At 42.4% G+C, this 14,893-nt stretch overlaps 2 protein-coding genes across 7 annotated transcripts in view; one reads left to right on the forward strand and one right to left on the reverse strand.

The window, feature by feature from the left end:
• Window positions 1–4,112, reverse strand: part of LOC138973165 (G protein pathway suppressor 2-like) — a 61,358-nt gene extending 57,246 nt beyond the window's left edge. For 3 of the 6 annotated variants that reach the window (XM_070345851.1, XM_070345852.1, XM_070345846.1), the window contains exon 1: window positions 3,954–4,112. The gene's annotated coding sequence lies outside the window, so the exon portion shown is untranslated. Of the gene's footprint in view, window positions 1–3,855; window positions 3,881–3,904 lie in introns of those variants that run through there. The other 3 variants (XM_070345847.1, XM_070345848.1, XM_070345850.1) reach the window with 3 other exon arrangements.
• Window positions 4,113–7,877: 3,765 nt separating this feature from the next.
• The window catches only part of LOC138973175 (centrosomal AT-AC splicing factor-like), a 50,444-nt gene continuing 43,428 nt past the window's right edge, over window positions 7,878–14,893 (forward strand). Inside the window, exons 1-3 of the mRNA XM_070345865.1 lie at window positions 7,878–8,019; window positions 10,622–10,785; window positions 11,092–11,190. Of these exons, the coding sequence (XP_070201966.1) occupies window positions 11,111–11,190 (80 nt within the window). The 5' untranslated portion in view covers window positions 7,878–8,019; window positions 10,622–10,785; window positions 11,092–11,110. The remainder of the gene's footprint in view (window positions 8,020–10,621; window positions 10,786–11,091; window positions 11,191–14,893) is intronic.

Here is a 14,893-nt window from a genome sequence, read left to right on the forward strand (position 1 = left end):
CTGGTTGGTCCGGTGTCAGAATAATGTGACTGGGTGAGACATGAAGCCTGTGCTGCGACTTCTGTCTTGTGTGTGGCGCACGTTATATGTCCAAGCAGCACCGCCCTGATATGGCCCTTCGTGGTCGGCTGGGCGTTAAGCAAACAAACAAACAAAGAAGCCCCTACACAGTCAAGGAAAAACCAGTGACTGGGTGGCCGAGTGGTAACGCACTTGCGCTCGGAAGCGAGTTCGACCCTGGGTCAGGGCGTAAGCAATTTTCTCCCCCCTTTCCTAACCTAGGTGGTGGGTTCAAGTGCTAGTCTTTCGGATGAGACGAAAAACCGAGGTCCCTTCGTGTACACTACACTGGGGTGTGCACGTTAAAGATCCCACGATTGACAAAAGGTCTTTCCTGGCAAAATTGTATAAGGCATAGATAAAAATGTCCACCAAAATACCCGTGTGACTTGGAATAATAGGCCGCGAAAAGTAGGATATGCGCCGAAATGGCTGCGATCTGCTGGCCGATGTGAATGCGTGATGTATTGTGTAAAAAAAATTCCATCTCACACGGCATAAATAAATCCCTGCGCCTTGAATATGTGCGCAATATAAATTGCATAAAAATTTTAAAAAATTAAAAATAAAATCCCTGCGCTTAGAACTGTACCCACGGAATACGCGCGATATAAGCCTCATATTGATTGATTGATTGAGTGCCTGGCCTGTCTAAAAAACCCTCCGCGAGAGGGATTTTGCAGCAAGCAGAGTGAAGATAAAGAGGGAAAATTTTTCTCTGCACGCGAGAGATGGCCGAAACTGTCAGAAAGCTTTAGGACATCTTGGAAAATGTTCGGCTATTATTTTGGCTCATCCAAAGTCACCGCAACATTGAAGCACAAGACTCAAGAGGGGAACACCAATACATACAATCATTGCCTTACGAACACAGATTACAGGGGCGGAGTGGGTGGGGTGGTATTACAACATGGAGTTCAAGGTCCCGTTGGGGGATCTGGGGGACAAAGCCCCCCTGAAGCTGAAGAATTTTAGCTATTTTATAAACAATTTGTGGCTTATCCTTGATTTTAAACATGATCAATTGTTGTCAGCAGCCACTCGTTATTTCTTTTAACGTTAGAATAAATAATGGCAATTTATCTTCACTGATATCTGCTCCCGACATCATATAGTATGATTTAGAAGGGAGACATGTCGCATACTGTGACAATTATGAATTAAAGAATTAACTCTTCCCCCGGCTTTACAGACAGAATCTTTTTTTTTTTTTTTTGGGGGGGGGGGGGTCCGGAACCTCAGTAACCCCCCCCCCCCCCCCTCCCCCAATCCGCCCCGGCCCTGGATTATATGTTGCATACTGCAACTGAAACAATCAGCTTTGCTGATTTAACTACAACAGACACCAGTTCTCAGAAACTTTGTCAAACCTTTAAGTTTAACTTTAATTTCTTGAAAGTAAAACTCTTCCAATCTTGTGCAAATCTTGACAAGCCTTGGGAAATGTGACTGGTAAAACACCAATAAAAGACCGTGTAGGGAGAGCCATTTTGCTTGGAAACCACGATTTGGAGGACGCTTTTCATTCTCTGGCTCAACAGATTTCGATTCGCTGTCTTCTTCTTCTTCTTTTCGATCGCCGATCACACTTGGAGTCCAGATCTTGAGATATAATTAGTGGTCCTCTGCAGCGCAGCCACTGGCCCGTACAGCTTGTTGTGCAGGGACTCCGGCAATGGCCAGATTTCCTCTCTCAGCACCTGGTGGTTCCTACAGTCTCGTAGGATGTGGGCCGTGTCCTGCTCTGCTTCTCCACAAGAACACATGGGGGAGGGCACAACATGCAGCTTCCCGTGGAGATGCTGGTTAAGTCTGTTGTGTTCGATTCGCTGTGACTATTGTCTGCTATGTCGTCTGCTTCGATCGACTCGACAACACTACTACCACTCACACTGACACTGTCCACATTCGCGGTGTTACTGTCATTTTGTCCGGAATCACTTACCTTGGCGAAGGGTAGCAAACCTTGGCCAATTTGGTTTTTTTCTTTTTTGGTTGCGACATGATGTTCAAATCCAAATCGAAAGCACTGACTGACTGATAAACTATCGCGAACTGGCGAACACAAACGCTGAGAATGTGGTTCCCTTGTCCAAACCACTCTGGCATCTATAATTTTCGTCAATGGCTTCCATTCAAAACATTGATGTTTTGTTTTTGGTATTCGCGAAGGAAATAAACGTCAGTCAGTTGATTAAGTACAAAGCCTGACCAATACAAAAACTGGACAAACTTTGGCCAATTCAGGCGAATACTCTTCGGACATTTGGCCGATTGGGACATGAAAGTTTCGGCCAAAGTTATAAAAAAAAATCGGCGATTGGCTGAAGGGCCGACCCAAACGACACCCCTGGGCTTGTTGACACACCAGCTTTTTTGTTGGTCTGAGGGGAGCATATCGTCTTCTGTTTCATCTTTATCGTTCAAAGCTGAAGGTTACACGCCAGGCAGGCTAGATAATTTGTTCGCAGTGGCTACAGTTACGCCATCCGTAACTGAGACTACTTGGCTGTGCTACGGTTACACCACAAAGATATTTTGGTCCCATAGCGATACCCCAACGACGTAACTCTGCTTGGTCGTGCTAGGGTTAACACCACAAAGAATTTCTTGTCATGGACGGTGTAACCTCACTCGGCTGTAACAGGGTAACACCACTGCCAGGGTTCGCTTTACTTCCGGTAGTGGCAGACAAGGTGGCCATTTAAAAGTGTGGGATGAGTGAACTTGGACGCGTCCAGCAGTGCATGAGCAGCTAGTGTTTTGTACCTTATGCAGGCCGGTGTACTTCAGTCATTGAGACCGGGCTACAAAGCGAAACATTATTAACAGTAGGAAGTACATTTGCTTCCTTCGATAGTTTGCAAAAAACTATCTCGGTTTTTGGAAAGAACGCTTTTTGTCCAGCTATACGTAAGGTCCGGTCATCGCAAACTCTGCAGGTGCAGCAAAAACGAGCCCCCAAAAAGACTCAATTTCTCACCAATAAACAATGGCAGCAATCCCCCACAAAATCTCTCCTTTTGCATCATTACTCCATGATAACACCTGACCAAGACACCATCTGACACTTTAGCCGCAAAATGACACACCAGCATTCTAACACAGACACACACATCGGGATACACACATGCAAAGAAATCAGCTTTCATCGGTGATTAAAGAAAAGATTATCTTTTGTCTAAATTTCTTTTGAAAACCATGTTAATTCAATTCATAAACGAAAACAAATCATCTGTTTTGTGATCTCGTGCATAAGAGTTCACTCCCTTTAATAACAAACAAACAAAAACACCTAATTGTGTTTGGCAAAACATAAGCCTGCTTCGCATTGTGGGGCCCAAGTGACTTGAATTTCGGCATCAGCGCGAGTCACTGATGAGCGCGACTGACCGTAGCGAGAGATCGGTTTGCAGGTCTGAGAGACTCTGTCGAAGCAGAGACATAGGTCAATTAACTTGATGCGAAGCAGGCTTATGTTTTGCCAAACACAATTTGGTGACACGGGTGTGGGAGATGGATACCGTCTCTGGGTCTGCACATAAAGTTGATCCGTGTCTGTCCCGGCCCGGATTCGACGGGTCAACTTCATGTGCAGACCGCCTGACCCAACAGATCTGAGGACCAAAATGTGGGGAGCACTGGAGGACCTGGAAAGAACGTCCATGTTCATGGCATCCTCCAGATTCCGAGTCTGACACAACCGTCGTACGAAGAAGAAGAAGAAGAGATGTGCAGACCCAGAGACGGTATCCATCTCCCACCTCCGTGTCATCACAGTGGCACGTAAAAGACCTCGGTCATTCTGCCATAAGTGCAGATGGCTGATAACACCTAAACACACATGGGTGACTGGCTGACGTCCTACTTATTAGCCGCATGTAAAGCTGTACCTGGAAAGTGAGACACGTTGTAGAAAATATCCGCCTCAAACAACACGATTTCAACACGGAAGTTTCAACATGTGTGGATAACCCCTGCGTCTATCAAGTGCCGTATCCTTTTCGCAGGAAGATAATAATGATGGCTGCCAAAATAATTATGAGGTTTTTGGTAAATGGGTAATATTTACATCTTCTTACCAGAAACTTAAAAATAAGTTTGAAAGGAAAATAATTATTACCAGCGAAAAAAATCAGAGAGAATTACGACATTGAATAAGGGCGACAGAATAAGCAATACCAACGTGCCCCTCGCCCATTGAGGGGTAACTCAACAACAAGACGACATAAAAGTACAGTTAACTGCAGTACAACTGAACTGATTAGGTATTTAACATGTTCAGCACTCCATGTGGTAAGACATTACAAAGAACTATCTCATTACAACATTGAAGTCTAATAGTAATAGTGGGGTTTTTTTTAGCTTCAAGAGAAACTGAATCTAATAAGGTAGTAATTAATTAAGTTGGATTTTTGTAGCAGAAACCAACTATTAACAGAGACATTATCTTGAATTTAATTTCAATCCATCAGTTTAGATTCAACTGGATGAAGTCACTATTTCAGAAATGCGTTTAAAATATAAAGACTGAATCGCTAATGTAGGGGAAGGGCTCCTAATATGGACCACATTTTGTTTCATGCTGTTAATTACTAGTTTTCTTGCGAAGAAGTTTCAAGTCATTGGCTCACGTAACTTTGTCTCGGTCTGTGCGTGCGTGCGTATGTGCGGCGTGCGTGCGTGAGTGCGTGTGTATGTCTGTGGTAGAAACTCTAACATTTGAAGACGTCACATTACATTGACGTAAGAGGATTAGACGTCACGCGAAGGAAGTACTGAAAGTCTCGGTCATTATTATTTTGAGCGGGCCGAGACTAGTTGACAGTCGTGTCCCTGTAAGTAGGCTACATGCAGACAGACAGATCTAGATCTAGTGTCTCGCTTTCTTGCACAGTTTCACCTATGCTCTTTCTGTGTGTGTCGTGTGTGTGTGTGTGTGTGTGTGTGTGTGTGTGTGTGTGTGTGTGTGTGTGTGTGTGTGTGTATGTGTGAGTCATAGATTGAGTTTGTGGTACTGTTTGTCGATTTCGGCTTACGTGAGCCTTGATGGCTTCGCCTCTTGTTTTGTGTTTTATGGTCCTTCTCTCTTTGGTTAACCGTTAGGCCTAATTAGAGTGAATTAGCTTTGATATAGGCTTACATTCAGCAAAAATCAAATACAGAAAAAAAATCACAAATGGTCCATATTAGGAGCCTGGGCGCCCAAATATGGACCAGTGAAGAGGCCTTCACGAATCACTGTGAAAAGCCCCCTATACTTCAAAATAACATGATACAACTTAGTGTGTAAGTCAGACTAATTAAAATATGCTTTAGATTGATCCGTTTCGGGTTGATGAGAGCATTATTTGAAGCACACCAGGAAACTAAAGAAGCTTACCCAAAACAGAGTGAAAATAAGTGAAATTATCAATTACCATGAAAACCGGAAGACTATTTGATTTTTTTTTTAATCTTGAGGGCTAGTTATAGGTTATTTTCAGCAAGCTTCCTAATGAATTAATGAAAATAGCCTTTATCTTTTATTTTGTTCGATTTGTTGAAGGTGGCCCATTTAGGGCCGGATACACACATACTTTGATATTTTGCTATTATTTTTTGTTTGCAGTAGAAACTCAGGGTCAACTCTGCTAAAATGTGACAAATGCGGTCTTAGCTGTCATATATATATAGCCGGCAATGTTTGTGAGATAAGAGCTTTGGCTGTGAATAGAAACAAATCCGTATTAGGCGGCAAATTTAGAGTGAATGCTGCCAAAAGTGAGAAAAAAAGAGAAAAAGCCTGACGGTTTTGAGGTTTGTGTTTCCGCAATTGTTTATAGGATCGTTTTATAAAAAAAATGTAATTACAATTTTCAGATTTTTAATGACCAAACTCATTATTCAATTTTTAAGCTTCCAAGCTGAAATGTAATTCGAAAGTCCGGCCTTTGTCAAAGATTGCTTGACCAAAATTTCAATCAATTTGGCACTAAATGTAAAAAGGCAGAAAAACTATTCACAGCCTATATACACGTTACATTAATTCTTACGTTATGATCAAAATTGGAAATTTACAGAACATGTTTATAAAATTAAAAAAGTGAATGTGTTATCAAATTGAATTTCAATATGATGAAACACTAATGCTATATGGACAGATATGATCAATATGAAAAAACACAGAACGAAGTCTTTCATCACTGTGACTGTTCGTAACTTGACATTAAACAGGGCCGGACTAGGCGAAGAGGAAGGGGGGGGGGGGGTTGCCAGTGGTGGCCCAGGGAGATGTCCCGTCCCCCCTGGCGGCAGGGGCGGATCAGTTCATTTTATGGGTGTTTTTTTTCAAAAGTATATTGTGAAGATATGGGTGTGAAGGCGCGAAGCGCCGAGCTGACGGCGCGAAGCGCCTAGCTTGCTAGGGGGGTCCGGGGGCATACCCCCCCGGAAAATGTTGAAAAAAGGATGCACAATGGTGCAATCTGGTGCATTCTGAGGATGATCATTACCAGTTTCAGGCAGCAGATTTTGTCACTGATTAATACCCCAAAAATTGAAACTCAATGTAAAATAAAGAAATGCATACCTCATTCAATATTTTTATTTTGTGGCTTGGGGGGGGTCCGGAAACCCTAGAACCCCCCCCCCCCCCCCCCCTCGTTGAGGGGGTCAGGGGGCGAAGCCCCCTGAAGCTGATGGGTAGGTCATATTCTGAGATAGGAAAATGGTCGCTCCTTGCATGAAACGGCATAAAATATGCAATAATAAAAAAATTAAATAAGTAAGGTACATGTTTAGGCTAGGGGGGGGGGGGGGGGGGTTGCGCAACCCCCATAACCCCCCCGGTAGTCCGGCCCTGTTAAATGTAATGAGAGGTGGTTTTTTTTTAAAGTATTGAGACTCGTTGGGACTCGAACTGATTACGGGAGAGAATTCCACAAAACGCTGCCAGAATAAGCTAAACTTGATTTAAAGAGATCTATCCGTAGAATGGGGACATTGAATTTTCGGTTTGGTTTGGCTTTAAATTTTGTAATGAACGTCGTCGAACGCTGAAGAACTGAGAAGAAAGTAATGAAAGCACGTGGTGTATGTCCGGAAAGGATTTTGTGAAGGAGCACACCTTTATTTGAGACGGAGAGCTAGAGAGAAAGAGAAAGAGAGAGAGTCGGAGAGAGATAGAGAGAGACTGAGAGAGAGAGAGAGAGAGAGAGAGAGAGAGAGAGAGAGAGAGAGAGAAAGAAAGAGAGAGAGAGAACTCAGTCTAACTCAAAAACTTTATAATACGGAAGGATTTTTACCATTAGAGAGAGAGAGAGAGAGAAGAGAGAGAGAGACTAGCTGACTGAGAGAGAGAGAGACTGAGTGACACAGAGAGAGTTAAACTATCAACGATGAAGAAACTGGCTCAAAGAAACTGGCATAACAATTTACAAAAAGAAGAAATGAAAGCACAAAAGAAACTTGAGAAAGGCAGTAACTGTTTTGTGTTTGCTTGTCAGTGTGTGCATGTGTGTGAGTGCGTGTGTGTACTGCCAGTGTGTGCGTCAGTGACGGTACGTGTGTGCCTGTGTGTGTGTGTGTCAGTGTGTGTTTGTGTATGTGTGTGTGTGTGTGTGTGTGTGTGTGTGTGTGACATGAATTAACTGTTTTTTCCCGTCAGTTAATTCATGTATTACCTAGTTAATACACGTATTCCCTGGTTTCACAGATTAACTGTAACATGTATATACAACTTGAAACGTTTTGTCGTTCTCTTTATTTGGTTAGTTTTGGAAAAATCGGTGTCTTACGAAGTTCGATAACTCTAACTTACAAAGTTTCGTAATGTCGTCTAGCGCAGGGACATCTTTCTACCAGTTTCAGTACTGTGATTTATGTAAACTTAGTCACAAACAACGGAAAAAAAAGCACGTGTATTCAAAAAGACATCAGCTCACACTGAAAAACACGTTGCTAAAGTTAACGGAGAAGGTATGTGCACGAGTAATGCAGAAGTTCGCCTTTCAGCTGAGAAGAAATTGCCCCCTCCCTTCACAAGTACTTATGATCGACCTGTGCGCAGACTGTGGTACTTTACAATTGCACTCATGGGGGCTAATTCGTTTAGAATATTTTTCATTTTAACTCAGAAATTTGCTTCATCGCCAAATCCTTCCCTTCCGCCATTCAAGGGACATAATAATCACTCCGGTGCACGTTTACAAATTAATCATATTTAGGGGAGCAAAGGGCTGAAGCTATCGAATTTCACCACGAATTTCCTTCACTTGCAAGAAACTAACATGCTTTTCTCCCTCACACCAGTGTACAGGTTTGGGAGGATAGTCAGTGTGGAGTTTATGGGAGATCAACAAGTCTGGTCAAAAACTGGTTGAAGGAGTAATCTGAGATTGTTACTTGCAGGCGCCTTTTGACGGTGTTATCAGACAAGTGTTTGTTAAAAGGCGAGACGTGTTTGCAGCTAGTATTGCTGATGGGGTCTATGTCGATCAAGAGAGTGGGATTCCCTGTAGGTGGAGTTCCTGTAGGTGGATTTCCTGTATACAGGGAATATCACAGGGTGTAGCTCCTGTAGCATTTCGCGAAGATCGCTGAAAGTCACGTGATGCTTAGCGACATCGGTAGAATTTGATGTTTTTTTAATCTTTTTTTATATTTCTTAAAGGTCCTTGTCTACATTTTTATACCGAAATCGCCATTTGACCATTAAAATGCAGAGTCTATTATCTACAATTATCAACAATACACCCCCTTTCGATCAGGAAAGACGAAGCCAGTGTAGCCGTTTGAAAATTCATTGTAGTATTCCAGAGTAGTACTCATAGTAGGATATCCTTATTTGGAAAATGCTAAGCCCAAAACTCCTCTCAAATCCCGTGCATTTCGTGCGTTTAAAAAAAAGCGTGGACAGCGCTCCAGTGTTAAACTGTTGCTGCACTTGTTTGGGCGTGGCTATAAGCATAGTGGCATGAATTTGATTGGTTAGTATTTTTAGGCAAAGCACATGTTCTCAGCAAACAGAAAACAAAATATTTGAAGCGTGTCACGCTACCCAAAAATAAAATCTTATTTTACATATATTTTTTTTCTACAACTTTTTTCCCCATGGTTCACGAGGAGCAGACGCTTTTGGCGGCTCCGGCCAGCTTCAGGGCTGCGCTCGAAGCTGCCGCGGAAGTCTGACATAACTTTTTAGCGAAATCTAACCATAAGATTATTGAAAAAAAGCAAAAATGTAGACGACCACCTTTAATCTTTGAAATTCGAGTATGGTTTGCAAGTTTTATTGAAAAACTCCACCCTGTGGGATTCCCTGTATACAGGGAATCTCCCTACAGGAACTCCACCTACAGGGAACCCCACTCTTTTGGTCGACATAGACCCCATCAGTGCGAGTATTAGTAAGCGAGAGTGTCTATGAAACGGTTTGATGGCTAGCTACTCAAGATTAAATTACATATTCTTACTTTAGCAACCTTAGCATCTCTGACTGCGTCAATGCTATTATGTGATTCGGGTAAGGCCTAAAAAAAAAAAATAGGTGTGGTTACGGTAACCCGACCTACCCTATTTTTAGGGGCCGACCCTATAACTTTTTGACTCACATGCGAAGCAAAAGTCAGAGTCTATGTACTCACCCGAGTCGTCCGTCCGTCCGTCCGTCCGAAAAACTTTAACGTTGGATATTTCTTGGACACTATTAACTAATTAAGTCTATCAACACCTGATGTGGCCTGATGGTGTATGGTTACAAGATCTCAAAAACCATGTGCGGCAACTTGACCTCAAAATAGAGAGAGAGAGCGTATTCTTGTGTAAAGCTATTTTATTCATAAAGTCTTACAAGTTAACTTAACAGTTAAGTAAGAAAAATTATCGGAAGTATTCAATGACATTTTCTGATTCATTTCTGTTCACCTGGATTAGTTTATCAGCAAAAACTTAGCTTTATTTGTTTTTTATCAATCCTAAGCTGGAAGGTGTTGTAACTTGTATAAAACAACTGTTTCTGTTAAACTTAGGTAGAAGTGGGATTTTTAAAAAACTTGTTCTCACAAACGTAAAAAATTCAACATGGCTTCATCGCATGGAATATACGGTTGGGAGTTGCCACTGCCTGCTGTGGCGAGTTGACACCCTTAACAGGTTGAAAGCAAGCAGAAAGTGAAGTTGCCTACTACAAACCGGGGACATGGGAGGAGGCGAGTTGGTACCTCGCGGGGTAGGGTAGCATTGCTGATGGAACCGGCAGCTGCTAGTGCTTCTGACAAGAAAAGGAGAAGTAAGGTGCAGGTCAAGTGAGGCGGAGGGGGGTTGCTGTCTTAGTGTGTCTCGGGTTGGCGGCAGTCCTCAAAGTGAAGGAAGGGGGGTGGGGGAGGAGGAAGTTGAGTGGGCATTAGGAAACTGGCAGAGTTTGAGGTCGCCAGGCCAGATTGACCAGGTAATTGTTATGGTACACCCCTGTGTTTATGTGTGAAAGTGAAACTTGTGACACTTCATATGTGTGTAATTTTGGGTGTTAAAAAAATGCCTTTGTGTATAATAGTTAATACTTTGTATACTTCTGTTGCAGGTCAAGATTGCAAAGCTCAGTTTGGGATGTCCTGATATCCAATCATTTGGGTGGGAGGCTGGGGCTAGAGTGTGGTGCTACTTCTGTCAGTGTGAGGTTCCTAAACACCAGGCCAGACAAGACTGCACCATAGCCAATGCTAGTTTCATCCATCACCTTGCACAGTATGTATACTAGGGATGTGCCATCAGGCCCAGACATAGACTTCGCATGGAATGTATAGCCAACAAAGCTCTATCAGAGTATCCCACACACACACACACACACACACACACTCACACTCACACAGACACACAAATACCCTGAAAGTTAGATGGATTTTGTTGTGTACACCAAATTGGCATTTTTAAATGGTTGAGACACATTAGTGCTCTTTTCTGTTTGTGAATTTTCAGTGTGAGTTAGGTTATGATTGTTTGTGTGATAATTATGAAATTTGTTTGGTGACTACTTTTCTTTTTTCTTGCCAGTGTTGATCATGCAAAAAAGATGCATGCATTTTTCTGGGAAAACTGGATTCCTGCGGGACAAAAAGTGGACTTCTTTATCAGCAGGGAAGATGCAGTCAGGTAAAACTGATGGAACTTAAGGCAAATTCACAGTAGGCAAGGGAATTTTATTTACTTGCATATCACTTGGTGTGAAATGCTGAAACTTATTTAAAATCAATGAAAATATTGCAGTCATTTAAGCAGAGCTACAAAACTTTTTTCACTGAGGTGGATAGGGTGTGTTTAAGGGTCAGTCTAAAACATCCAAAAATTGTCAAAACATTCATGGCCATTTCGGCAAAATCACTGAAGAAAAAATGCTGCCAATATGCTTGAACAAGAGTGCAGTGGATCATCAACTACTGCTATCATTGTGTGCTGTAACATATGCTATTATCAGGGGTGGGACTTTTTCGCGGATTTCCGCGGACACAACTTACGAATTCCGCTGGGGTAATCTATTTTTCCGCGTCCCATTTCATCACAGTATCTATAATTTGTTGACTGAATGATATGGAGAGAAGTGAAGATGGAACAGAACACTGGAGGCTTGAGAGTTAAATTGTGCTGACTGAAAACTCCTGATAACTAAGTCATTTTGAGCTTCAATGCATTGGGGTGTCACTTGGATCATACTATTGGCAGTATTGGATTATGAATACATGGTCATTACGTAAATATGCACCATTACAATGTTACCATTGTTGTGTGAAAGTGGTTTTTTGACTCACATGCGAAGCAAAAGTGAGTCTATGTACTCACCCGAGTCGTCCGTCCCGGCGTCCGTCCGTCCGTCCGGAAAACTTTAACGTTGGATATTTCTTGGACACTATTCAGTCTATCAGTACTAAATTTGGCAAGATGGTGTATGATGACAAGGCCCCAAAAAACATACATAGCATCTTGACCTTGCTTCAAGGTCAAGGTCGCAGGGGCCATAAATGTTGTCTAAAAAACAGTTATTTTTCCCATTTTCTCTGAAGTTTTTGAGATTTAATACCTATATGATATATAGGGCAAAGTAAGCCCCATCTTTTGATACCAGTTTGGTTTACCTTGCTTTAAGGTCAAGGTCACAGGAGCTCTTCAAAGTTGGATTGTATACATATTTTGAAGTGACCTTGACCCTGAACTATGGAAGATAACTGTTTCAAACTTACAAATTATGTGGGGCACATGTTATGCTTTCATCATGAGACACATTTGGTCACATATGATCAAGGTCACTTTGACCCTTATGAAATGTGACCAAAATAAGGTAGTGAACCACTAAAAGTGACCATATCTCATGGTAGAAAGAGCCAATAAGCACCATTGTACTTCCTATGTCTTGAATTAACAGCTTTGTGTTGCATGACCTTGGATGACCTTGATCTTGGGTCAAGGTCACATGTATTTTGGTAGGAAAAATGTGTAAAGCAGTTCTTAGTGTATCATTGTCATTGCTAGGTTTAGCTGAAGGTCAAGGTCATGTCAAGGTCAAGGTCAAGCATGTGAGTCGTATGGGCTTTGCCCTTCTTGTTTGTTTGGTTGGTTGTTGTTTTTTTGGGTGGGGGGAGTGAGGAGAATGTCGTTTTTACCTTATCCAAATGAGTTGAATTTTAGTCTCAGAATGCACCAGATTGCACAGATTTTAATGTACCATTTAAACATTTTTCGGGGGAGCATGCCCCCGAACCCCCCTAGAAAAAAGGGATTTCCTCGTTTTTCATCACAAGAGAGTCCCACCCCTGATTATGTTGAAACAATTTTATGACAAACCATGACAAATTTTGAAGATTCTGATTTATTCATCACATTCATAGCAGAACACCCAGGTGCAGTGGTACCTCTGTCTAACGACTTTGAAAATGTAACCGAAATTTGGTCGTTATTTGGAGGGGTCGTAATATAGAGTTTTGGTTTGTTACGTCCATGTCCGGGTCCGTCAATGTCAATGATCCGGAATGAAATGGGCTTTTTGCTTGATGCCTCCCCAAAAGGGATCATGTTATTCTTTCCTGAAACGATTATAGTAACCAGTTGACTATTAAATTAATAGCCCACACATAGTTGTTTTGCTTGTTTAATCCAGCCCCGAAACTACTTGTCGGCTAAGCTTTGCATTAAACACACAAAGGTCGAACGAAAGCATAACATTGATGTCGATACAGTGGAACCCCTCACAACGACCCCCCTCTCTAAGGACTACCCCGCCACAACGACCCTTTTTTTTTTAACCGATGTTTTTCCTTATATAGTTGTCACCAGTGTAGCGACCACCCCGCTCTAACGTCTAAGGACCGACCTAACAGCTTGTGTAACGACTTTGTCAGACAAAGCCAAGACTCTCAGTCAGCGTAACGCATCACTGACAAACCGGTTATAACCAGTTATAACCGTCTCGCGTAAGCAAAGGCACTAATTAACCGCTGAGAGGTGTGATGGTTGTAAACATCACAAACCAATCATCGAGAAAACAAACTCACGTGACCAACATACACCGTTCAATTCAGTCAGAATAGACAGTCTTTGGACACAAGAGCAGTGGAGATCGACATGGCGTCTTCAAAGAAAAGAAAATATTTAACTCTCGCGATTGCAAAAAGTCTTGATGTTGGAAAATCGCAAATTCAAAGAATTATCCAAGACAAAGAAAACATTCTGAAAAGGTGGGAAAGTGATGACAAGGCACCATGCACTGACATCATACGAAAGCAGCCACACAAACACAGCACAGAGGCAGAAGCAGGTGTGCAGATGCTTTGTGAGAATAAGCGTTGAAAACCAGTTTGAATAAAAAACCAGCAGATAGAGCCGCATGTCATAATCATTCTTCTTGTCTGGCTTTATTGACTGCATGCCGATCTTGTGGCAGTGACTTTTCACTCTTCAGTCGGAAATACACTGTACACAACACCGCTCTCACTCTCCCTCACTGACTACCCTAAGCCCTGACAACTGATCCTTGGAAATTGTTTGGAAGAGTACACCTCTCTATTTCTCTCCAATGCTCTTCCTGCTGACATGCAGTGACACCGGACACCCCTTCTCTCTCTCTCTCTCCCCCAGCCATGTACTGTTTGGTGCTGTGGCCAGAGAGGTGTCACCGGCTAATTGAGGCCAGCTGCACTGTTCACCGTCAGAGCAAAACTAGTTGACTGTGTCTAACTTTTGACAAAGCAACACAACTGAAGGGTTCACAGATTAGGTAACCGACTCACTGGTCAAGGCTGCGGGGAAACAAGAGTATCTTGTCAATGAAAGAGGTTACACACAGATACGCGATGCTGAGAACAGTGGCCGATTTTTCACTCTCTTTCTCGGAGGGCCTTCATCATTGCAGGGACTGCTGTAAAGAATGCTTGCTCAGAAACTAACTCTTTTTGCATTGAAACATGCACCAGAACTGGTGGACACCATCGACAATGTCAAACATGAAATCGAAGCAGTTTGCTTGAGGAAACGGTCGTCAGCAACTCAAACTTCTCTGTTTTCTTTTTTTAAGAAAATCTGAGGTGACTTTCTTTGTGGCCCCCTGACCCCCCTCCATAAGGACCGATTTTTGTCAACATTTTCAAGGTCGCTAGAGAGGGGTTCCACTGTACCAGTACCTTACTACTCATAGTCATACGCTACCCAGCAAAGATTGGGTTAAAAACAAAGAACAGTGTCCCAAACACAAGGTACCAAAGTTTAGTCCTTTGTAGACGTAAAGAACTGCGGAAGTGTGTTGAATGTAAAATTGTTGCAAAAAGTGTCAATTATAACGATGAAACTTGACTCGTTCCTTCAACTTCAA

Source organism: Littorina saxatilis, linkage group LG8, assembly GCF_037325665.1.
Source record: "Littorina saxatilis isolate snail1 linkage group LG8, US_GU_Lsax_2.0, whole genome shotgun sequence".
NCBI classification, from domain to species: domain Eukaryota; kingdom Metazoa; phylum Mollusca; class Gastropoda; order Littorinimorpha; family Littorinidae; genus Littorina; species Littorina saxatilis.